Genomic DNA, 24,500 nt, shown 5'->3' on the forward strand with positions numbered 1-24,500 from the left:
CTCCACCAAATATTAGAGATGCTGTATAACACAGCAGTCAAACCATTTACAACAGAGGACAGCAGGCTGAGCAGCTTCATTCACTCGGTCGGCGCTGAAGAATGAAAATGAAGCAATAACTAATAAACCCTTTTTCTCAGGTGATTATTTTAAATTGCCTGCACTTTGTCTCCCACTGTAACCAGTTATTCTTATTGCCCTCTTATAGCACACCCCACCTCCCCACCAACTGAGACTAGACTAGACCATACCAACTCTGATGTGATGGGAGGGGGCTTGGCTGCGGTACCGTGACAACTGCATCCTTTGGGTCACCCGTAACTAGCTGACTGATGCTTGAATTTTTTTCCGGTGACATTTTTGTAGTGGTATAAAAATCCCCGCGGGCTCGCCAGCCTGTCGCGGGAGGTGCGGAGAGGTTTTCGAGCTGCGTTTCCCTCCTTGTGTCTCATACACTATTGAGCCAGTCAGCAGAGCAGGCTGAACAAAGCCATGGGAGAGAGAGAGAGGAGCTTCTGGGAAGAAATGTCTCTCACTGACTCTGTCGCCTCGACAACCGGGTAAGAAAGGAGGGGAGGGAGAGAAAGGACTGGGGAGCATAAAAGGAGAGGAAAACAACACATTATGAACTGCCGGGGTTAGAGGATTCTTGCAGAGTGAGGGGAGAATAGTGGATTTGTTTTTGTGTGGGTTTCTCTGCTGAGGGCTCCCTCAGTGTGCCTCTTGATGAGTTATTAACTATGACATTAAAACACTAACTGATCATTTCTCTCCCCCCCACATGAGTGCGTGGAGCAGATGAAATTACAGAGCACAAGTTCAGCACATTACAAGTGGACCAAACAGGCCTGATCGCCCCACCTGTAATTTTTGTTTCATCAGCCTCAGGTAAGTCTCTCCCCTGTGTTGCAGATTTCTTTTGCTTTGATGGGATCGCTTATTGTTTTTGTCTGATCTTTTCTTTTTTCTTTAAATTAAATGTGAATATGAGATGCTGATTGCTGAAGAAAAGCAGACCATTTAAGCTGTTCATCTAGAAAATAAAAGATAAAGTGCACTAATTGTTTTAGAAAGTTGTACGAAATTGGTTTCATACTGTTATCTATGTCCTCTTATGCTGCCAAGATAGAGGGAAAAAACTACCTCCAGTGTAGTATGAGGCTTTGGTGTTCAGTTTCATTCAGGGGAGGGAGAGAAACTGAATTTTAGATCCCCTGGATGCCTCACACTGTATGCACAGAGCTTTGCGCTTTGCCTTCAGTTTGAGCAGGAATTCAAAGACAATAAGAAAACGAACATCTCTGCTGGGTGCAGATGGACCTTGAGAGTTTGATTTGAAGCACAGATTGAGAGCGTGTATAGAATTGGAGGCACGTCTGCCATAAACACACTGCTGAATGCTCATGCATAAGGAATACATTCATAAAGCACTAGTGGTGAAATCAATGCCCCTTTAAATGAGGTGCTATGCTGGCTGAGCCTACACCAAGCTCAATGTGTGTGGGTCAGCAGGCAGCATGCGATATCCATATTGGATGAGATGAAGAGGAGATAAACTGAGGAAGGTGGAGGGATGTGTGTGTGTGCGTGTGCATGTGTGTGTGTGTGTGTGTGTGTGCGTGTGCGTGTGTGTGTGTGTGTGCTATCAGTATTGAAGGTTACAAATCTCTCACCTTTGTGGACAGGATAGGGACGTGAGGGTAAAAAAAAAAGGCAGCGAGACTGATGGGAAGAAAAGGGCAAGAGATTGAGGGCAAACAGAGTGCTGAGAGAGATGTTGAGAGTAATGATGATATGTGAAGGGTTCAGGCTCACAGCAAGCTGGGGATTGCTCGGAGCGTACACCTCGCCGGCTTCACATCACCCAGAGAGGTAAAGGAGGGTAATAACACCGACACTGAGCTTATCTGTGTTTTCACGGGAGAGGCCGTGCGTACATTAGGTTTCCAGTTCATCATCCTGGATGCCCTCATCTCGCTGAACACGACATACGAGACAGCTCTGTCCATCACCTACACCTGCTGTGCTTCCAACGAGCTGGCAGGTACAGCACAAACATCACTTGTTGGGAAAAAAAAATGTAAAAGCTACAAAGTTCCCACGTGAGCCTGAACGCAAGCGGGATGTCAAAGGCATCAAAAATTCATTTTCAGACAATTAACACAATTTTACACCTGAAAACCCAGCACGTGCAACTTCACTCCAGGCCTCCTGGTGCATTCACCTGTCTCATTTGTCACAATGTAACTGCATTACAGAAAACCACATCCTTTCCTTTAAGAGCGACGCAGCTTTAATATACACTCAGCCATATGGCAGACTGCTTTTACACCAACATACACTTAAAGCACGATGCCAGTTTATTCTTATTTTTTAATCCACACCTGCGCCGGTGTGGATTAAATCGGGTGCTCTCTCCTATTGATTTTTTTTTTAGAAGCGACGTTGAACAGTTCTGGCAGCTTGTAAACACATTAGTTATACCAGGCTGCGTACCGCTCGCAGTGCTTTGCAGATGTACTCCACTCATAATTATTGTACACGAGGCGCAATGTTCCTGGATGCGAAGGAGTGCCAGACTCATCACGAAGAGACGAAAGGATGCGTCCCCGAGGCCGTGGGTAGTTATCTCTCCCTCACTGTACCTGCACGCCGCTGCGAGGCACGTGTAGACAGTAGAGGGATCATAAAAAGCAGGCAGAGCTTGCACTGAGCCTGCCTCACTCTCCTAATTCATTCATACATCCTTAGTTTGAAATCTGCTCGGCTTGTGAGGCTTTTTTACGAAGCGGGCCCTAAGATGCACCTGTAGTGCTGCTTCCCCCCCATAATTATTAACCAGCAGAAATTTCTTTTTGACAGATTTTCAAGGAGCCCACGGTTTGTTTGATGTCTGATGGCTGCGCCGTCTCTTCACCCACTTCCCCGTTTTTCTCTTCTCTCTTCTCTCCCTTTCCCACTCTTCGCATGATATTTCTGCACTTCTCTGTGTGCCTCCTCTCATCTGCTGCTGAGAGCATCACGACCAAAACATGCTTGAGAGGAGAGGGCAGGGGGGCAGAGAGGATTACCAAAATCTAATTGCCAAAATTAGTAGCTGTATTCAATTTCATTTACCCCCCAAGTACAGAATCATATCGAGTTTAATTCTTCGTGTTTTTCAATGCAAAATAGTGACGCTTGGACCGAAAACGCATTTGACGAGGAAAAGTCAGCATTCGAGGAAAACAACATAATAGGACTCATTATGGAATAATAGCCCACGATGGCTGCAGATAACGAGTCATAATAAGTTGAAATTACACCAGCAATTTGGAACAAATTATTTTTCCTTGTTATATTAAAAATATATGTCTGTGTTGTTTAAGTCTATCCTGAAGCAGCTGGCGAGAAAGGCCGTCCACTGGTTGCTCGCATGGAGAAAATTGAGCGAGGGGGACCTTTTTCCCCCTTCTTGTTCTTCCCCTCAAGGGCTCGTAATAGAAAATGGCTGGCCGAGTCCTGCTTTAAGATGCTGATCACAAGAGCTTGGGGTGAGACGGGCTAAAAAGCTGTGATTTAATTCTTTTCTCTGCCAGCCCATGCAAGCCATTATCACCCGGAGAGCGTATACTAGTGGGGTTCTACATATGACCAGTCGATGCAGTTGTTTCCACCCTGCACCAAATTAAATCATCTCACTTGTCTAATTAGTGACAAGAAGAGTGAGCGGGGTATAAAGAGTTTATCTCCAGCGATGGGCAGCCTTCGACTAATCGTGTCAATAGGTGTCACTTTCCCCCCCACCCCACCCCTACGCTTCTTTTCTCTCAGGCAAGACATTACAGACAGTTTGCATTCAAGTGGCAGTGAGTCTGCTAACTGCAGCAATTTATCTATTCTCTTTAGAACGATGCTTTAAGGTCAGCCAGGTAAGACATTGAATCATAATTATGTGTAAAAGATAGCTGTAGTCAGCTTTCTAGCTAGAGTGAAAAATCCATCATAAAAGAGAGTAATTTACAAATGACACGGATTAATCAATATTTGCAAAAAAAGATTCCTCCCGTTGGAGAGCAGGGAAGAAAGACTGTTGAAAGGCAAACCCTTAAGATGCCAAATGAACTGTAGGCGTGCTGATTTATGGGACAGTTTGTGCTCTTACATCTAAACGTAGTTGATTTCACGGTGGCAATAAAGGGAGTGCTCCACTCGGAACAGCCAGCCTCCTTGTGCGGCCACCGTGCAACAGTCAGACTCCGGCTCACAGACTGGGGGATGTATTTAACGGGCACATCATTAAAATCCTTTACCCTCCAGTTCCTCGCCCTTTGAGAGAAACACTTTTGATGTTCTCAAACATCCACCATGGTTTCACGCTGGATTTTACATTCAATAGATCTTAAAACCTGCGGAGTTGAAAGCAAGAGCTCCGCCCTGCATTTCACGTTCTTAGAAAAAAAAGGCCAAATTTGGGACTTCTTTTAAAAATGGACAACACTTTGTTTTATTAAGCACCATGTCATCCAAGTGCACGAACAAGGGCACCGCTGCCCCTTTTAATGGGAGTGCAGATGGGGCGCGCGGTGTGAATGTGAGCTTCCCGCATTTTTAGAGGATAAACGCATTAATGGTGTTTGTTTGGTAGCTTTTTGTTTTTTAAGACAAAAGCTCAGGATGCATGACTAAACAAAAAGAAAACCATCTAATCATTCTTTTCAGTGACCTTTTTCTCTTAATTCGCTCGTGTCCTTGCTCTCTGAGCACAACTTTCAAAGTTGCCTTGTCCCCCATTCTGTCGCAGCTGTGCTCATGTTCACCTGACCAAGTGGACAACAGCCATAACGTTAAGTGAGTGATGATCAAGTGGTCTTATGTGTCCCTGACAGGTGCCGCAATGGATGTGGATGATGAGCCGTTGCTGTTTCACACCAGCTGGGGTGGTGGAGAAGAGGAGGAGGAGCTGGAGGAAGAGGATGGAGCAGCACACGCCGCGGAGCAGAGCTGGTCCTCGGGGGATGCTTGGGTTTGTGGACTGTGGAAGGCAGTGGGGTGGGTTTACACGCAACCCTGGGCCAGTGGGGCGGTTTTAGGGGCAGCTGTCCTGCTGCCATGTGCCCTCTTTGCCTACATGCTGCTCTACTGCCCTCCTCTGGACATAGACCTCTCCTACAGTGCCTTTGAGGTTCACAGCCACTTCTCAGCTGAACGTTTTGACGCCCTCGCCATCGCCGTAAAGACTCAGCTGGGGTCGTGGGACAGACGCAGACGAGACATAGATATCATGGAGTCTGAGGCGCTGCGAGAGCTTCTGCTTGAGAAGCTGGGCAGGAAGGAAGTGTTCAATAAGATGGATAATGAGGACACGGGGTCCTCCGCTCCTCAAGGGGACCCTTTACAAGCCAGCGATCATCAGAAGAGAGGAGCAGCAGCAAGCAGAGATGAAAGGACAGCGCCTCATCTGGGTCAGGGGGAAACGGGGACGCATGAAAGCATAAATCCAGGAAAAGGGGAAGAAGAGGCGAGATTAGGGGATGGAAATTCAACTTTTTCCCTCATTAGGAAGCGCAGATTTGTTCCCAATTACTACTTACAGAGCCAGGCTCTGTGGAGGATTGAGCTGGTGTTTGTGGCTCAAGGCAAAGGCGAGCGCAACATCTTCACTCCAGAGCGCCTGCAGACGATACACCAAGTTGAGCGGCTGCTCATGCAGCACCCACAGTTTCATCAGTTCTGCTGGAAGCCTCTGGAGTTACTGAGGGATCTGCCACTGGGGCCGTCCTACTGCTCCCCACCCAGCTCCCTCCTGTCATACCTCTACCCCAGTGAGAGAGGAGGCAAGATCTACTATGATGGCATGGGCCCAGACTTGGCTGATATTAAAGGCAGGTTGAAATTCCAGTTCAAGCTTGAATGACTCCTTGGGGTAGCCCAACTTAACTTTGCTGATTCTCCTCATGTGCAGGTTCTCTGGGCCTGGCCATTACCCACCCGCAGTTTTACTGGTACGTGGATGAGAGTCTGTCCCCGGAGCATCTGTTCTCATCCCTGTTACGCAGTGAAATCCACTTCGGAGCTCCTCTGCCGTCCTACTACTCCCTGCAGGACCGAGCGGATGAGCAGAGAGCACGCTTCAAAAACTTTGTGGTCCAATATGCAGACATCCTGGCCAACCAGTCTACCAGGTCAGTAAAAACTCTCGTATTCACAGGTACTGAATGCTATTGCAAACACTCAAAGTTGTTTTGTCTGTGTGACCTGTTCCAGTCAGGTAAAGGTGCTATATGGGGGAACAGAGCTGTTTGATGACGAGGTGAGACACACCTTCCACAATGACATGATGCTGGCTGTGGTCAGCGGAGCCTGTATTACTGTGCTTGTCTACGTCCTTACCTCCTTTTCTGGTACAGTATCCCCGTATTTCACTTACATCGATGTGTGTACATGTTTCTGTTTGAAGGCGCAGAAATATTTACAAGCTTCTTCTTGTCTCTGCGCAGTCTTTTTGACTTTCTTTGGACTTGCTAGCATCGGACTGAGCTGCCTGATGGCTCTTTTCTTATACCACGTCGTGTTTGGCGTGAGGTACCTGGGCATTCTCAACGGAGTTGCAGCGTTTGTTATTATCGGTATCGGTAAGTCGTTTAAGCAATAGTTTGACATTTTGTAAAACACTTTGTGTTTATGAAGATTGATGCCACTTTGGGGTTTGTAAAATACACTGAACAGCCTTATGACCACCTACCTAATAATGTGTTGGTCCCCCTTTTGATGCCAAAAAAGCCCTGACCCAGCGAGGCATGGATTCCTCTAGACCATGATGTTAGCAGCAAACTCTGTAAGTTGTGCTGTATAGCCTCCATGGATCGGACGTGTTTCACCAGCACATTGGACAGATGCTTGATTGGATTGAAATCTGGGGGCCTTGGAAGCCAGGTCAACACCACAAAATCATGTTTTTGTTCCTCAAACCATTCCTGATCTGTTTTTGCTTTGTGGCATGATGCATTATCCTGCTGAAAGAGGCCACGGCCATTAGGGAATACCGTTTCCATGAAAAGGATGTACATGGTCTGCAAGAGTCAGCATGGGCACCCTGACTGGTCTGTTGCTACGCAGCCCCATTTGCAACAAACTGCAATGCACCGTGTATTTTGACACCTTTCTATCAGAGCCACCATTAAGCTTTTAGAGCAATTTGAGCTGCAGTAGCTTCTCTGTTGGATCAGACCACACGGGCCAGTGTTCGCTTCTCATGTTCATCACTGAACCATGGCTGTCCATGACCCTGTTGCTGGTTCGCCACTGTTTCTTGGACCATTTTTGATAGATACTGAGCACTGCAGACCGGGAGCACCCCACGATAGCTGCTGTTTTGGAGATGCTCTGGCCAGTCATCTAGCCAGCACACTTTGAAACTCACTCAAATCCTTATGTTTCTTACACATCTACTTAAAGGACCAATGTTCACTTGCTCCCTAATATAACTCGTCCACTAACAGGTGCCATGATGAAGAGATGATCAGTGTTACCACCTGTCAGTGGTTATAATGTTATACGTAATCGTATGTGAAGCTCAAGGCAAGCTTGGCTTAGCTACACCTAAATACAGAATTGAAGAAGAAGCCACAAGCCTGGCTGGGTCTAAAGTTAAAAAAAAAACTGCCTCTCAGAACCACTAAATCTCATTAAAATGTAAAAGTGCCACCTTGTACTTTTACAGGGGATTTAATTACTACTGGTGACAAGTGGAGTCTTGTCACCAGTTAAGCAAATGGCACAATCCCCCATAAAACCATAATCCCCTCCATATAACATGCTGTAGTAAAGCTGTGTTGTGTGCAGAGTAATTATACAATGTATAAGTGTTAATGACTGACTTCACTGTGAAAATTCACTGTATTTCTCTGCGTCTCGTAGGTCCCCATCTAGCTCCCATTTCCAGGCTTTTCACGCTAAACTAACAAGCTGCAGGCTTTAGCTGATTTCGCGCACAAGATGCAAACATAATGACCTTTTTATTTTCTGACTCTCAGCTGTATGTGAATGCTACGTGGAGCTATTGCTCTGAAATGAGGAAAACTACAACTCTTTGTCATGAGTTGTGCTAAGAAGTCCTCCTTTTGTCTACCCTTCATCTCTCAGGGGTGGATGATGTGTTTGTGTTCATCAGCACTTTCAGACAGGCTTCTCATTTGCATCAGCCGCAGCAGCGAATGATCTACACAATTAAAACAGCTGGCCGAGCGACATTTCTGACCTCCTTCACGACTGCGGCCGCTTATGCCGCTAACACCTTCTCTCAGGTAATTATGAAACTGAGAAAGAAAAGAAAATAACAGCGCTTAATAGGACATGTACAGGGTGTATAAATGACTCTCCTACAGTGGGTGAATAGAAGTGCCTCTCTCAGCAGACAACCATTTTTCCCACGATAAGCACAAATTGAATGTTTCAAGGTCCTTTACACTGCGCTTTGTTCACCTGACACTCAGATCCCAGCCGTGCATGACTTCGGCCTATTCATGGCTCTCATCGTCAGCTGCTGCTGGCTTTGGGTGTCTGTCTTGATGCCTGCTGCCCTTTGTATCTGGACACAGTTTGTGGAGCCTCGTGAACATGCCTGGTTGAGCTGGTAAGCTTTTGCTTCCTTACTTTTTGTGCTGCGTGACACCCACCCAGATCTAATCCCCCTCAGCTGTCTCTCTCTCTCTCCCCCTAAACTCTCCACCCCGCGAAGCTGGAAGCTGTTTTCGGGCCTGTCGGCGAACCACAGCCCTTTGTCGGACGAGGATGATGATGTGGCTCTTCTGTCAGTGGAAATGGAGCCAGGTGAGATTATTATCTGCCTAGCATCGGAATGAAGGCTGGCAGGGGGATTGGTTGTAAGAATGTGTCTCGCGGGGCACCTCTGAGGATCTTTTCCTTCGTCTCTGCCAGGCTTCTGCGACACAGACGGCGATGCGGCCATCCTGTCCCTGTCGGTCGAGACACCTCTGTCCCCTCCGGGGCAGCGGCACGTGGGTGTGGTGAGCACCAATCTTCAGTGGGCCTTGAAGCACTTAGTGGCTAAGCCGGTTGTGGAGCGACGGAAAACTGTTCTAGGTGAGATTTAATCTTAACTCAGAACTTGCAAAGACAACATCAATTTATATCCCAAAACTCAGCGGTTGGGGCTTCTAAGATATTGTGTGCAGAGCTCTTAATGTTTGGTTTAGATGTGAGAGTCACCTCAGGCTTAAGTAAGAATTATTGTAGAAATTCTGTAATCTCTGTTTGCCCCGAGGGGATTCTGCCTGTCAGAGTGAGTGCAAAGCATTCTCATGAAGGATTCAACCACACTCTTTGGGAGTGACTGTAATTGATCCTCACTGCTGATCTGTCCCACAACTGTTCTATCAAACCCTCTTTTCTGTCGTTGTTTGTTCATCTCCCTTCTGGCCCAGGTGTCTTTCTCCTGGTTCTGGTCTTCTCAGCTGCCTTCTGTTGTCTCCTGAGGCCGGCCACTCACGCTCCCCTTCTTTTCCGCCAAGATACAAACCTCCAGAGTCTGCTGGCTCTGCGGAGCAACCTCAGCGGCCAAGGCATCTCCTGTCCCATGTGCTCAGGTAAGAGTGGAAGCACAACTCGGTTAACTTCTTAGATCTGGAACGAATATCAAAAGAAAAAAAAACAAAACATGTCGTGTCCTGCAGGTGTGTTCATGGAAAAACCCCACCCACTTCCCACCCATGCTCCCTCGTCTGCATTTTTGTATCCTACACATCAGCAGAGGCCGAGCAGGACAACTCCCACTGCTGCTCCGAGTGGAGTGAAACAGGACTCACTCACTAACCAAACAGGTAAAAACCCAGCACATAAAAAAAACCCAAACCCAGCCCTTTTCTCATTTAAGCCCTGTTTCCTGTCTTTAAAATCCTGACCTTTGTACCTTTTTCAAGGCCCTCTTGTGACAGTGTACGTATCAAAGTTAGACCACGGAGCCTCTACAACCATTTACCGCTTCTCCCTTAACGCCAGCATCCCGTCCCCGTGGAAGATGTGCAGCACAGAGCGTGAGGTGTCATCATTCCAGGTGTGAGAGCAGGAAAAAAGCCAACCTGATTATATTGGTAATAATTCGAGTCCCACTAAAGCAGCTTACAACTAATCTTGCTTTATTTGAATAGGCTTTTAATCAGCCCCATGGCAATTACACCGCCAGAATGACAGTGTGTGTTTCCCACGTATACCTCCCGTACGACAGCTGGATGATCACGTCCGGCTCGTGTGATCCTCGTCATGGCTGGACGCCAGATTTTTCCTTTTATGTAGCATCATCCCCACAGCAGCACAGCAGGTGAAGGCACAAAGGAAGAATGTAAAACAGAGACTGAGACAGGCTGTCAGGTTGTTTTAGTGGGGAAATCTGTCATTTTTCAGCTCTGCTTTTTCCCTTTAGGAAGTTGTACTTTGCTCAGTGCCGCCTGAGACCTCATCCCAGCCGCGTGTGTGTCAACCCGCCAGGCTGTGGCATTAGCTCTGGGCCTGATGGACCTTCACGGGGAAGCTTTTATACGTTTTTTCCCAGCGGTGAGCGAGCAAGCATCTCGTGATAAGCATAAAGACTGTTTGTTAGCATCAGGAAAACAGTTCTCACTCCGCATGAGTCACGCTGCACAAATGTCTTTTTCCTGTCATTTAGCTGAGTCTTAACTACAGAGAAAACGCACTGATGTGACTTCTCCTCTTAAAGTGAATCCTCTGGAGAGTTTTTTTTTTCTTTTCACAGTGCACCAGTTATGCAGATATTTTTGCCCCGTATAAATAAACGTGGTTGAAAGGGTTTTCTTTGCTTCTATTTTCAAAGATCCCTCATCTGCTGCCAAAACGAAACCATCCAAAACGTTTGGCTTCAATCCGTGCAGCGGCGGTGTGTGCGGCCAACCGGCGGTGCGTCCTCTGGTCGACACCGGAGCCATGGTTTTCCTTGTGTTTGGGATCCTGGGAGTGAACCGAACCGAACGCAGGGACAACCACGTGATTGGAGATATGGTGATGGTCACACCTGCGCCACATGCATCTTAAACTGTCGACTGGAGGAACGCTGCACCGGATTTTAAAAGGACTTTCTCACCGTTGTAAATTTGTTGTTTGATTCTCTCCAAAGGGCAGCATTATACTGGATCCAGACTTTGATATTTTCCAGGAGATGGGGCATCTTTGCAAAATCTGCAAAGCTGTTAGTGCAAACACACAGCTCGTAAAGCCGGGAGGAGCACAGTGCTTGCCGTCAGGTAACATTTGCTTATCTGATGGGAAGGGAAAGTAACTTTTCAAATGTGGGGTTTTTTTGTGGCACAAAAAAGTAGTATAAAGTCAAATCAGCAAGGTTAGGCCTTCTGATTTGACAGCACGCAGGCTAAAAAGTCTGCTGTTCCTCACAGGCAACAAGCTATCTTCCATTCTGCCTCTTCTTCATCCCGAGTGCCACTCTCTCCCTGAACCCAACCTGCTCCCAGGGCAGCTGTCCCATGGAGCGGTGGGAATGCATGGAGGGAAGGTCCGCTGGCTGTCCATGGCCTTCGAATCTGTAAGTCTCTTCATCTCCATGCGACAAACCGCCGTCGGTTTCAGAGTTGCCGCAACGCCTTAATTCTCTCTCTCTCTCTCTCTTCCTCCTCCTCCCTTGTAAGACCACATACAAGGGAAAATCCTCATTTCAGACGTATTCCGATTTCCTGCAGTGGGAGAACTTCATCCAGGAGCAGCTCGCAACTCTCCCGCAGACCTCTTCTCTGCAAAGAGGCTTCCAGACGTGTGAGCACTGGAAGCAGATCTTCATGGAAATCATAGGCAAGTGAGAGGTGGAGCAGATGTCAAAGAGATGCAGTGTTTGTTTTTTCCTTTTCTAAAACTGGAGACAGATAAAAATGCCGAAAGTGCTGCCCTCTGGTCCTGTTGTAGGTGTGGAGAGTGCCCTCTGGAGTCTGCTGCTGTCTCTGGCCATCTGCGTGGCAGCTGTTTCTGTGTTTACCGCACATCCTCTGCTGCTGCTGCCCGTGCTCGTGACCATTCTCGGTAAGAGCCGCACTAACATATTTACATTTGAAAGTGATGTTTTCAAATAACCAAGAGTGCATTTCCCTCATGTTTTTGGTCTTGAATAGGGGTGATCTGTCTGGTAGTGGCGCTCATGTATTGGCTGGGATGGGAGATGGGAGCAGTGGAGGCAATTTCTCTGTCAATACTTGTTGGATCCTCGGTGGATTACTGTCTACACCTGGTGGAGGGATACCTTCTGGCTGGGGAGACCACACCTTCTATGCCTTCTCATAACTTGGTACGCGACTATTCTAATTTCAAATTGACCACAGCGTGTTTTTTTTAAGAGTCTGCACTTTTTAAATCTCTGTTTTATTCGCAGGAGCCTCAGGCCGAGAGGCAGAGGCGGACTCTGGAGGCAGTGAACCATGTGGGTGTTGCCATAGTGTCCAGCGCTGTCACCACAGCGATCTCCACAGTCCCTCTCTTCTTTTGTGTCATTGTGCCTTTCGCCAAGTTCGGCCAGATTGTGGCCATTAACACGGCCGTCTCCATTTTGTACACCCTGACCGTGACTGTGGCCACGTTGGCCTGCGTGGCCCCGGCCCGCTTCAGCAGACACCCAGGCGCTGTACTCAAGGCCAGCCTGGCTGTGATGGCAGCCGCCTCTTTGGGAGCAGCTCTGTGGTGGGTCGGGGGACAGCTGGGTGCCATGGCCTGGCAGTCACTCACCACATAAACACTACTGATGTCACACAGAGGCGTTCCTCTGTATGCAACCTGTGAGAACTATTTTCTTTCTTCCATGTTTGTGGAACAACGGCTCAGTACACGGTTACATACTTTACAGCACAAAGATGTCAGAGTTATCACAGTTTTTTTTCTTTGTTCTCACTTGTATTGATCAGTGGATTGTTAAGTATAGAGGGGGGAAAAATCCCCACTCTGGGTGTCTCTTTTTAAAATCTAGTGTAACTGAATATGTGACTCATAATAGTAGGTTGATTTCTGATTCACACGAGCTGTTTTTGGTTTGTTTCCCCCCCTTCATCTTCAGCCCTAGATGATGGAGTAATTGTTGGGAAACACTGACTGAGTCACAATTTTCATCTGTGTTACTTATTGAGTTGTGAAGAGTTGCTGACTGTTCTGTGACCTGCTTTTGTGAACACTGACACAGCGCAGCGCTGCGATGTCCGTGAAGACCAGTGTTAATGGTTCACTTTGATACGTGGCCATGTTGTGAAGCATCAGAATGTTTCTTTGGGTTTTTTTTTTTTTTTTTATTCGTCGTTTTGTTTTCTTTGTCTCGATTTTGCACTGAATGTGATTTTTCAGCCACATTTGTATCAGAGCTTATGATGTCCCACTGTGGCTGGATTAAAAGTTCTATAAACCAAATTTATACTCTGTTTTTATGTTAAATGTAATGTAAGATGATGTAAATGTCTGCGTATGCTGCTCTTACTCATTCTGAACTGAGCTTTGGATGCTGCCAACACACACACGTTTAGAAGAACTCTCAAAGCCAATATTTAGCACAAGTCACTTTCCTCTTTTGTGACTTCGTTTTATCTCAGATCTTACAAAATGCTTCAAGGTGTCTATTTTTGTCATTGGGTTAAAAGAGACCTTTTATCAGCTCCTCAGGTGTACCCTCCACAAGCCCTCCGCCACACTCACAGCCTCTCACTGTAACCTGCTCGGTTCTCCCACAATTCAGAGCACCACTCAATAGCGTCTCCACTCTGCCCCACAGTGAAGGTGACGGCCATTTGTCAAACCGCACAACGTAACGGTCGGGGGAGAGGGGCCGACTGCAGCAGGAGCAGTAAATTCTGGTTTATGTGCGTGTTGTTACTCGTGGATGTCAAATAAAACAGGTGCAGAAAAGCTCGGGGTCTTTTCTTTTTGTTTTCCTTCCTCCTGCACGGTTATGTAACGGAGCGGCGGGATGACGGCCTGTCGCTGTTGGCTTATAATCACATAATTACCGGGAGAGCTACTGTAGATGCGTCGCGTCTCTGGGCGGCTGTTAATAACTCATATGAAAGAGGTCAGATGAAACAATGAATTGCATTAATGTTTCATGCTGGTTATTAAATAAAGGGACGCTGTTCTACACAAAGAGGTATTTTCTACTCAGCGTGATGGAAATGGATGTAGGAAGATGAGAACAAATAGGAGTAAAATTAGAAGGGAAAAAAACCCGTTGACTTTTGTTCTGGAGAGACTTTAATTTCCACTGTGAATGAAGGGGAGTGTTTGAATGTCTGCGTACCTTTCACATTCATTTCCTTCTTTTTTTTATTATCGCAGTGCTTCTTGTAGGGTACCTAGATGTATCGAGCTTGATATCGACATCTGTTATTTCTGTCTACCATCTATTGATATCTCTCTCGCTACCCCTTCATTTGTCGATAGCTCTTTCTCTCTCCAACCCATCTTTATAGAGATCTCTCTCAATACCCATCTAGCTATCTATCTAATGCTATTCTCAATCTCTTTCTACTTATTTCAATAACTCTTGAGATATAAAATAATGAGAAATATTGAGATGTATCTCTACTTATGTTTATTTATACCCACCTATAGCCATGTCTATTAATTTACATGGTACTTTTTTGTTTTGTTTGTAAAAAGATCTCTCCAAGCCTGCAGTCTTGTTACACATTTATGTATGTGCAGTACTTTTGTTAAGTAAAGGGCCTACTGTCAGGCACTCGAGCAGTTTTTTTTTTGTTCAGCAACATCGCTCTGCTCCTCATATTTTCATGGAAAGAAAAAAAAAACAATAGGAGAGTAATGGAATAATCAGAGGGAGAGTGATGTTACATGTAGAGGAATGAATATTTAGCAAAGTGGAAAAGCAAATGCTTTGCTACTGTCGTCTGGAATGAAAAAGCTCCCGTCTATAAATACTGAATAACAGATAATATGAATAAGAGATAGTCTGTTTATATTTGACTGTTCTTTTCCTGTGTTTGCAAAGGTTCTTCAACAAACTTACTTCAAACAGGGAGCATTCAAGTCCTCTGGTCTGTTACTCCGTCTTGCACGTCCTGGGTAATCTCTGCCAGAACACAATTTAACTACAGTGGCCTAAAAAACAGGTTTACAGAGCTGAGCTCAATTAGCAGTATGGATAAAAGGTCAGTCATCAAACAAGTGTGTCAGGCCACACAAGGCTCATGCAACATGGTGCTGAATAATAAATAAAGAGAAGGAAGGAAGTGAGCAACAAAGTATATTCAACACTGACCATTGGCTATACATTGGAAGGCAATTATAAGGCTAACTTCAGAAATACCTCCCCCCCATTACATTATATATGTAATCACTATGACAATAAATACCCAGGCTCATTTGGTTCTTGAGAAATACTTCATTGTAGCAAGAAAAAGGCATTTTCTCTGGAGAGAAATTATTTTACATCAGACGTGTAAATCAACACGGAAACATAAGTCATATCTTTATTACCCCATGTTACAGGGCACACACAATGTTCAAGTATGCCTGAGGAACTAAATGGAGCAATTACAAAAAAAAAATATATATAATAACAGAATAAGAGATAAAATGCATTTAAAAACAAGTGAACTGGCATTGCATTTCACAAAATTCCATAAGCTCATGATTTTGGAACAATTCACTGTAAAGTGCTAACTGGTTCGAGCTGAGAAAAGCACACGTTCCCTTTGAAAGATCAAACATTACTTTATACACGGAGGTACAGTAATAGCCAATCATCAGGCAAGCAATTACCAACCAGAAGATATGGACCACATTTCATTTATTAGTCCTTTGATAAGATAACAGATTCCTACATTTTCTTGTTAATGGTAACAACGAGAATCTTGCCGCTGGTTGTCAGGACAAAGCCAATTACAAATGCTGGTGTTGTCACGGTACCGTTTTCCTCCTTGCCTTGGAATTACATGCACTTGACTGACATACAGTATCGATATCTCAAGTCAAGTCCTTTTAATCCTCTTATGGATAGGAATCCTTGAATCAAAGGGATGAGAGGAGAGTGAGGTGAAGAGAGCCTTTACTGAGGAGTGCAGGAGATGTTCCCCATATGCCTCCTCCTCTTCTTCTCCTCCCCTTGCATGTGGCAGGCTGGCCTGACAAAAGCAGGGATCTGTCCAGCTGATGCCCGCCTTCCTACAGGTCCTGAGAATCCACTGTTTTCCTTTGTGCCTTTCTCGGCATGTATTTAAAAAAAGAAGAAAAAAAAAAAGAACAATAAAAAAAAACAAACAAACAAAAAAAAACATATCTGGTGGTATTGGGTCAATACATTTTCCCCTACTGTCCACCTAAAGCAGACATCCACCCTCCCACCCCAATCCTAACCATAGAAAGGTAAAAACAAGGTGTACTGCAGAATGGCTTTTACTCCTCACAGTCTGTGGGGGGAGCTAGAGCCCCTAGGAGCTGAGGTGCGGTTGGTGGTCTTGCGGCTGTTCTGTCGTGTCTGATTCATTTTGTTGGCCGAAGGGATCCGAGCGTCTGGCTGGCGCCTCCCTTGGGGGCCCCTCCGTTTGCCCCTTTGCCCTGCACGGCCCCTTCTGGCCTCCGCTGGTCACTTGCGTGAGTGCAGTGTGTCCTGGAACTTGGTGCTGGTGTAGCGGACGTGAAATCCCTTTTTGTTGATTGTGTCGTCGGAGTGGAACTTGATCACAATGGAGTCACCGGCCGAGTAGATCTCCTCTGGAGGCTGTCAGGAGGGACAAAACAACAGATTCGTTTGTGGCTTTCTGCTTCCCTGAACTTCAATTCAAACTAAAAGGACTTCACACATGCTGAAGTCCAATCAGTGAGTCTGACAGAGAGCTTCTTGACTGCTACTGCTGTAAAAGCCAGGGGCCATGTGAGGGTCTGGGTCCAAGACTAGCCTTCTGCAGCTTTCTCCTCTTCTTTTTTTTTTTTCCCCTTTTGTTTGTTTTTTGCTTGAGCTTCATATTGAAGTGCACCGCTGCAGAAAGCTTATTTCTTCCTTGAATAGAGCCATATAATGTGTTGCTACACACATGCTTCAAAAAGAGGTAATTGCATTACGTGAGCACAAAAATATGAAACATTTGACCTAAGTGTTTTTCAGAACACCATTATCATGTGAAAATTGATTTTAAAAAATTAATTCGAGCAATCATTAGTTAAGGCGCCGAATCAGCTGCCCTGTGGTTGTCACAAAGACGAGCGTTGCAGTGTCAGAGCAGTCAAAGCCCGCGCAACCAACTGTAAACACACCGGACTGCCGATTAAAGCCGCCGGTGAAAATTCGCCACAACATAACACCCTGTAAGTCTTGGTTTATTGGGAAAGGGATTTTAAACAAGAAGAAAGCGGCCCATTCTATTTTATTGTAGACCCAGAAACAATCTACTGTGTAACTGAGAAAAGCCTCGGGGCTGAAAGTAAACCTCCCCCACAACGTAATGAGTTTTTACTCTACTTTGGACTGAACTGTGTCAGTTTATTTCAACCTGTTTTATAAAAGGAAACTTGATTGAGGAGCTGCTCCCCGAGGAACCCGGGGTGTTACGTCCCCTACAGCGAATGACTCATAAGAATGTGCGTGAATAAGAGGCCAAAGCTTATTAGAAAATCTTGTAAATGAAATCAAGCTGTTCTCTAACCTGATGAAACTCGAGTTACTATTCCCCACAGGACTCATTGTTTCATAGACCAGCTGCAGCCTCCATCGGCTGATTATTTCACCGCTGGAAGTAAGTGCCAGAGAGTCCAGCGACACCCAGGGAGTGACCAGCTATGTTGACCTGTAGCCACCTCCCAAGCAGCACTCCTAAACTCAGGAGGAGCCCGCTGGCTTAAAGCCAGAATCAAAATCCCCAGGCCGGGTCAGAAAAGTCACCCCATTACAGGCGACAGGATCAGTTTTGACAGGATTAATAATTCCAACAACTCCCTGATAATTACATCCGGGCAGTCACGGTGCTTCTCTGCAGAAGGAGTTACCCAAAAAAGAATCTCAGAGAATTATTGGATAATGTTCTTACCCCTGAGCCACAGTAACGTCCCAGCCGTGGAGACTTTGTGTCAGGGCCATCGAAGAGCTCCATGTAATCGTAGCCGCAGTCCGCCTCTTCTTCGATCTCAAAGGTCTGGAAGATGAGCTCCACGCCGTAGCCTTTCTCCGCCGAAATCACCCACTCGCAGTCAGAGGCTCCGGGGTAGTTATTGTCTCCAAACTGGGCATGGGAGAACAGGTCCTTGGTTTTGACTTCCGCCTTTAGTTGACCTCCACACTCTGAACAGAAAAGTTGAGTTAAGCATTTTTGCAGAGAAAAAGAAGTGGGCTGATGGGAATCAGGGCCAGCTGTGCTTTTGTGTCTAGAGCCATCCTGTTACAAAAGGAGAACATGGTCTGAATCATCCCATTTTGAGACAGGGTGGTGAACATTGACCTACAAATCCTGGAAGAACATCTAAAGCCCTTCATGAGGTTTGATATGACTAATTGACTTAAAAATAACAAAAACCGATGAGAAACTGTACACTGTTTTTTTTAGGAGAAAAACCCCTGAATGCTGTAATATAACTCTCACCCGCAGTATGGGAAGCCTCAAAGCCTTTTTTCTGCACAGAGTTATCAGAGAAGAAGCGAATGAACAACTTGTTGCCGCTGGATGTGATGGGTGGAGGCTTCTTAGTCCCACAGAAACGACCCAGTTTCTGCGCTTTTCCATCGCGCCCGTCATAAATGTCAATGTGGTCATAGGCACACTCCAGGTGGGCCTCCATGTCAATCTCATTGAAGGCCTGTTAGAAATGAAGAGGAAGATCAACTCGAATGATAAGGCTTAGACATTAAAGCCCTTTGTCTTTTAGCGAGATAGTAAGGGAATATCAACGCACGACATTGTTTCAGCAAATAACAGACTCTATATCTGTGGCACAGTGGGCAAAAATGCAAAAATAATAACAGAAGGGGGAGCCACACATCATCATTAGGAAGGCCATAACAGTTTCTGACATGAGCACAGTAAACACAGATGTCCTCAGCGGATTTAGCAATTCAATTATGCAGATAAAGCTGCTAACAAATAAATAAATGACTGACAAGCAGGAGGTTGTGGCACGTACGATTTTGATGCGGTGACCTGGAGTGGTGGTGAGCACCCAGGTGCATGCCTTTTTGCTGGGGTATTTATCTGGCCAGTTGGGGCTGGTAATAATGCCGCTCACACTATTCACAGTGTGATCACAACCAGCTGCAAAAAAAAAAAAAAGAAAGAAAGAAAGAAAGAGATAAAATGTCGACACGGTGCTCTGCGTCAGGCTAATCTACAATGGGCTCAAGCACTGCACTCAGACTGTTTATCGCTCTCACCAAAATCTAAGAAGAAGACGAGTAGATAGATCTATTCAAAAAGACAAAAGACAAAAAATGTTATGTGCAATACCTTCTTTGCAGTCGTGTCTGTTCTCATGCAGCACAAAACCACTCCTACACTGACAGCTGTAGCTCCCAAAGGTGTTGACGCACTCATGCTGACAGCCACCGTTCTCCTTGGAGCACTCGTCCTTATCTGCAGGACCACAGAGGACACAACAACGCTGACGACTGCTCGCTTTGAAGACTTGACAGGTTGCAGATCTGAGTGAGTGAAAGCAGAGACCGTGCAGAACCCTGCCAGAAGACTTACCTGAGAAGAACTGCGCTTTAAATCCCTTTTTGGACACCGTGTTGTCGGATTTGAACTCGATGCGCATGTTGTTGTACTGCGAAGTGATAGCTTCTGGTTTCTCTGCCCCACAGAACTTCCCGTGTAGCTTCGAGTCGGCCGACAGCCCGCTGCGTACCTCCACGTAGTCGTACTTACAAACCTGCACAGGACGTGTTATTTGGTTTAAATTACAAAACTCAAGGAGGAGAGAAATGCTTCATTTGCTATGATTAAGGAGAGATGCGTCGCAGTGACAAGGAGCAAAAGTATAGAACAAACCCACCCATTGTTCATTTAACATAACCCCAAATCTCACATCATTGCCCTCAGTCTCGAAGACGTCAAAGAGCAGAGTGATACGGTACTGCGTGGGGGCAACCAGCTGCCAGATGCAGTTCTTGTTTGGGGGGTACTCTCGGGGCCAGCCTGGACTGGTTATCGAACCGTTCAGCTTGGTGATGAAACCTCCACAAGCAGCTGGACACAAAAGACAGAAAAATAAGCAGCTTGATATGCGTGCAGGTGTCCACACACAAAAATAAATAAATACATGATATCACTGTATATTTCTCAAGGATTGGTTCCAAATGTTACGCTGCCATCTGAGATTTCCTTTGAACATAACAACCCTCGGAAAAATGTGATTACTGCCTGACCTTTCTGCCAAAGCTTTGTAGTAGCAACGCAGGATATAACACAACAGCAGCAGCTGGTGATACTCATTAGATCACTTGGCTATTCTTAGTTAATTCCGTCAGTCATTAACTAAGTAAAATAAAAAGCTGTGCTGACACATGGACTGTGTCGAAATCCAGAAATAATAATAGTGCACAATATCTAACAGATATCTATATAAGCACAGGTTTTAGGGATCATTTTAACTCAATTTAAACGCAGGTTTAAAATATAAAAAATGTATTTTAACCATGTAAAGCCTGAACCCTGAAGTTTACTGAAGCAAGAAATTGAATATTTGCGTATACGAGTGCATCAGTCATCTAAAACATAACAGGGGGTTAGTGCTAAAAAAACAAAACAAAACAAAAAAAAACTGTCTGCAAGCTTCATGTGGAAATATTGCACGTACACCATGAATGTATATCCTTTCTAATATGCATTATTTTAATATTAACACATTAATAAGAGAACTACATTCAGTTATGTGCATTTTTAATTCATTTTAATGTGTCCGTCTTTAATTTCAGGCCCCGTTAATTCAACATCAGCGAAATATTTGTACACACAGCAAAGAGATGGGTAGCTGGCTGACTTCCTGTAGAGGCAGAAAGGGATTAAATGGTAATGTTGTGCAGCTGTGTGTGCTAGCAGTTGGGTCTTAAACAACAACATATAATTTGAGGTAAAATAAAGCTTTCATTGTTGTAACACAAATCAGAAAAGGCCGTGGCTGGCCAGCACCACTATTAATGCTGGCTGTTAGGAGCAGGACTGACTGTACTTATTGTATTTGGGTGGCTAACTGTGTAAAGTGCTTTAGCATGTAAATGACATGGTGAGCAGGGCTGGTGACTTTTCTCCCTGTACTTACCCTCACAGCTGCGCTTGTCAGCAGCCAGCTCATAGCCTGGGTCACAGGCACACTTGTAGCTGCCTAGTGTGTTGACACAGCGTTGCTCACAGCGACCGTTGTCCGGCTTGGAGCACTCATCCATCTCTGAACACACAAAGATATGGCCCTTTTAGCTGGCCCCCCTGGCTCAGTGGCTTACGAGAGAAAACCCTCCAAAACAACAGCAGAGTCGGGCAAAGAGGGTCGCACAGAACGCAAAGGTGCAAGAAGAACAAGGATATATGAAAGAAAATTTAAAAAGGTCATGACCTACAGAGTGAATGTTGGAACATGCTTTAATTCAGATGCTGACATTCTCTCCTAGATGTTGTCAGCACTTAAAAAGTTCACCTTTGAAGAAGTTTGCAGCAAAGCCGGCCTTGTTGACAGAGCCATCTGAGACAAATTTCATCCACAGATGGTTTGAGCTCGTTTTTATGTCATCTGGCTTGTCATAGCCGCAGAAGCGGCCCAGCAGAGGGCTGTTTTCAGAAATCCCATCGCGCACTTCTAGATAGTCATATGCACAGCTGTCGTGTCTCTCAATCTAAAGAAAAGCAGAAGATTTGGTGTCAAAAAGGGGAAAAATTAGTCATGAAATCCAGAAGAAAGCATGAACACTATTCTGTTAAAAACATTAAAAATGCATTGGTGTCTTACCTCAAAAGACTGGAAGGTGAGGCCTACGTGGAAGCCCTGAGCGACAGAAATCTTCCACACGCACACTTTGTTTGGCCTGTAGTCATCGGGGTAGTTGGGAGACTGGATCTGGCCATTGTCCTTCTTCACCTCCCCGCCACAGATGGCTGCATGTGACAGTAAAAACAACACTGAGCTATTTCATTGCTATATCATCAGTATTTTCATTTGGAAAAAAAATAAGGTGCTCACTGCTGATTCACTGATTTATGCATTGGGGATTAACTGAATGCCTTCACACTCACACACATACATCATCCCTTTGCACGGTCTGCAAACAATAGAGCTGAATGTGAAACCTGGCCAAGATCTGATTAATGCAGCATAAAATGCCTGACACATCAGCAGTAGGAGAGCCAAAAAGGGTTGTTTTGGGGGTTTTTTTGCTACAGCCTCTACACATATTGTTGGATGTGTGATCCGACCCTGCGTTCAGCATGCATGGAAGAAAATGAGTGCTCACCTTCATAAACAGCAGAGAAACCTTTTCCCACCCAGTTACTGCTGCTGCGGAACTCAATCCACAGGCGGCTGTCAATGGAGATGATCGGCTCGGGCAGCTTATCGCCACAGAAACGACCTGGGTCACAGGTGAAAACATAAAATCAAACATTTGAACCTCACAACATCCGCAGTACTGGCAGAAATCTGTCTCCAGAGCTCTACAGAACTTCACACGAAGCACACTGCATCCACCAAAGACTGCACCCAGCTTTCACTTGCAGCAGTTGTTTTCTGAAACTGAATGTCTTTAAATTTTTTTTCCCTTACACAAAAGTTGACCAGGAGACATCTGGAGGTTTGTTGTTCGTTAGCTGCTCTCTGAATTCATTTAAAACTGACCTTTAAGTGGTGCCTTCCTCCAGTATCCATCTCTGATCTCCACGTGGTCATACCAACACAAGTGACTCCTGTACAAATCCATGGAGGTGAAGTTCAAAATGATCTTAATAAAAAAATAAAAACCCATTATTGGGACAGCAGGGGGCAAAGGTCACATATTGCTAAATCTCAGATAAATATGATGAAACCAATAAACTGCATCAACATGAAGGAGCCAGAGATTTGATTTGAGGTGCCTTTAAGCAAAGATCAGACACTTTCCGTAAGCTCGTACCTTTTCCCCCGGTGTGACTGATATTCTCCAGATGCAGTGCATGTAGGCCGAGTATCCATTTGGGAATCCAGGAGAGGAAAAATTCCCGCTGCTGTCCTGCAGGCTGTCTCCACATCCTGTGCACAGAGACAAACGCACAACTGCACATCAGACCCGATGCTCTGCCAGTCAGTCTCTGTCTGAAATCACCTAAGCTACTAAAAAAAACACAACAGCTCTGAAGTAGATCCTCTGAAACTTGCGGCTGCGGAGACAGATGCTTGATGCTGGAATTATAACACTCAATGTGAAGAAAAGGGCAGTGCTTTCATGTTCAAAGGCACATCTGCTGATAATATTCAGCCACAACCCCTCATCTCACCCATCCCCTCCCCCACCTACTCCAGATGATGATCACACAAAGGAAACAAGAGAGTGTGAGACACTTTCTCTGAGCATCTTCTGAAAATAAACCTGGCCCACTATAAATAACCCGGCCCTCTGGAGGATGTGATGCATTATGTACGTGTTGCCAGTGAAAAAAAACAAAAAACAAAACAGAAACAACCTTTAGTTTGATTGGCAAAACTAAGTGTGCGATGACTGAGTCCAAAACAATATGCAGCCTAGAAGAATGAGTGCGTGAGGCTCCAGCCAACTGGGGGAAAGATGCCTTTGATTAAGGCACGAGGAAATAATAGAAGGCTAGATTGGCATCTTCAGCTGTCCGTCTTGGGTGGCGTGTAAGCATTTACAATCACCCTTGGGTTTTTGTTCTTTTACCTTGAACTTCATTTAGTAAGAGTTAAGAAAACACTCTCCTTGCCTGTTTGCGTTCAAAGCGAGAAACCGACGAGCCCCGAGCTTCAAGCTGTGTGAAATAACGCTTTGTGCGGAGCTCTGCCAATCCTGAGCCATTAACCAACACACATTTGGGATGACAAACACTCCTAGGAATGCTGCATGAATGGGAGATCCATGGCTCTTTAAGAATTTTTTGTTTTTTCCAAGAACACATGGAGAGACTCACTACCTCATCCCCCCACAGCACGTGCCACATCATCCAGTCTTCCTCAGGAGACAGCGATTGCCATGATGAAAGAGACAGAGCACTTGCAGTGATGCACGTAGATATATTTAAAACTTCCACCTCTGCCCTGAAACCACACTGGATGATCCACTGTGGTGACCAAGCACTATGTTTACTCATTGAAACTGACTGCTCAGCTGTCCCAGCTTTACCTGCAATTAACTGTCTGACACCAAATGCATTCAGCAGAAGGCTGCTCTTCAACGTACATCTGCTAATGCTATAAATTGTGTTTACTTCAACAGCATCAGATTCTCTCTCCTCTGGAAGCATAAACACACAGAGAGCTTCAGAAAAGTACCAGGATTACATAACTCTCCTTAGTGTATAGCCACGTGGTTTACA

General features: G+C 45.4%; 2 protein-coding genes across 8 annotated transcripts in view; one reads left to right on the top strand and one right to left on the bottom strand.

Annotated features, from left to right (window-relative positions):
• The first annotated feature begins 392 nt into the window (after positions 1–392).
• disp3 (dispatched RND transporter family member 3) lies at positions 393–13,877 on the top strand. 5 transcript variants are annotated; one of them, XM_082553671.1, is made up of 22 exons: positions 393–560; positions 799–888; positions 4,869–5,864; positions 5,945–6,164; positions 6,247–6,383; positions 6,480–6,614; positions 8,125–8,285; positions 8,475–8,614; positions 8,720–8,811; positions 8,920–9,084; positions 9,426–9,587; positions 9,675–9,821; positions 9,921–10,054; positions 10,149–10,318; positions 10,421–10,551; positions 10,829–11,013; positions 11,129–11,255; positions 11,406–11,551; positions 11,655–11,814; positions 11,926–12,039; positions 12,129–12,301; positions 12,386–13,877. In XM_082553671.1, exons 3-22 carry the CDS (start codon positions 4,877–4,879, stop codon positions 12,740–12,742), a joined length of 4,044 nt encoding a protein of 1,347 aa, XP_082409797.1. In that variant the 5' UTR covers positions 393–560; positions 799–888; positions 4,869–4,876; the 3' UTR covers positions 12,743–13,877. The 5 variants fall into 5 exon arrangements, with proteins under 5 accessions (XP_082409797.1, XP_082409796.1, XP_082409799.1 ...); XM_082553670.1 differs by having other exon boundaries at positions 393–888; XM_082553673.1 differs by lacking the exons at positions 393–560; positions 799–888 and adding an exon at positions 2,812–2,880.
• A 1,569-nt stretch (positions 13,878–15,446) lies between these two features.
• Positions 15,447–24,500, bottom strand: part of bmp1a (bone morphogenetic protein 1a) — a 29,468-nt gene continuing 20,414 nt past the window's right edge. The window contains exons 8-20 of one of the 3 annotated variants that reach the window (XM_082554655.1): positions 23,087–23,202; positions 22,813–22,915; positions 22,433–22,549; positions 21,931–22,076; positions 21,622–21,817; positions 21,250–21,375; positions 19,984–20,177; positions 19,680–19,860; positions 19,437–19,562; positions 19,117–19,244; positions 18,579–18,792; positions 18,030–18,280; positions 15,447–16,726 (exon numbers count right to left, since the gene is read on the bottom strand). In XM_082554655.1, coding sequence (XP_082410781.1) covers positions 16,592–16,726; positions 18,030–18,280; positions 18,579–18,792; positions 19,117–19,244; positions 19,437–19,562; positions 19,680–19,860; positions 19,984–20,177; positions 21,250–21,375; positions 21,622–21,817; positions 21,931–22,076; positions 22,433–22,549; positions 22,813–22,915; positions 23,087–23,202 — 2,033 coding nt within the window. In that variant the 3' untranslated portion in view covers positions 15,447–16,591. Of the gene's footprint in view, positions 16,727–18,029; positions 18,281–18,578; positions 18,793–19,116; positions 19,245–19,436; positions 19,861–19,983; positions 20,178–21,249; positions 21,376–21,621; positions 21,818–21,930; positions 22,077–22,432; positions 22,550–22,812; positions 22,916–23,086; positions 23,203–24,500 lie in introns of all 3 variants that reach the window. The other 2 variants (XM_082554653.1, XM_082554654.1) reach the window with 2 other exon arrangements.

The sequence above is a fragment of the Aulonocara stuartgranti genome (assembly GCF_965226115.1).
Source record: "Aulonocara stuartgranti genome assembly, chromosome: 12".
In the NCBI taxonomy this organism is placed as follows: domain Eukaryota; kingdom Metazoa; phylum Chordata; class Actinopteri; order Cichliformes; family Cichlidae; genus Aulonocara; species Aulonocara stuartgranti.

What these genes read in the sequence shown, in the direction of transcription:
- disp3 (XM_082553669.1), top strand. Translation starts at nt 3,416, where the DNA reads ATGGAGAAAATTGAGCGAGGGGGACCTTTTTCCCCCTTCTTGTTCTTC. An exon ending in GATCTTCATGGAAATCATAG is followed by an intron (nt 11,815 to 11,925) that starts GCAAGTGAGAGG and finishes GTCCTGTTGTAG; the next exon opens with GTGTGGAGAGTGCCCTCTGG. An exon ending in CTATGCCTTCTCATAACTTG is followed by an intron (nt 12,302 to 12,385) that starts GTACGCGACTAT and finishes TTTTATTCGCAG; the next exon opens with GAGCCTCAGGCCGAGAGGCA.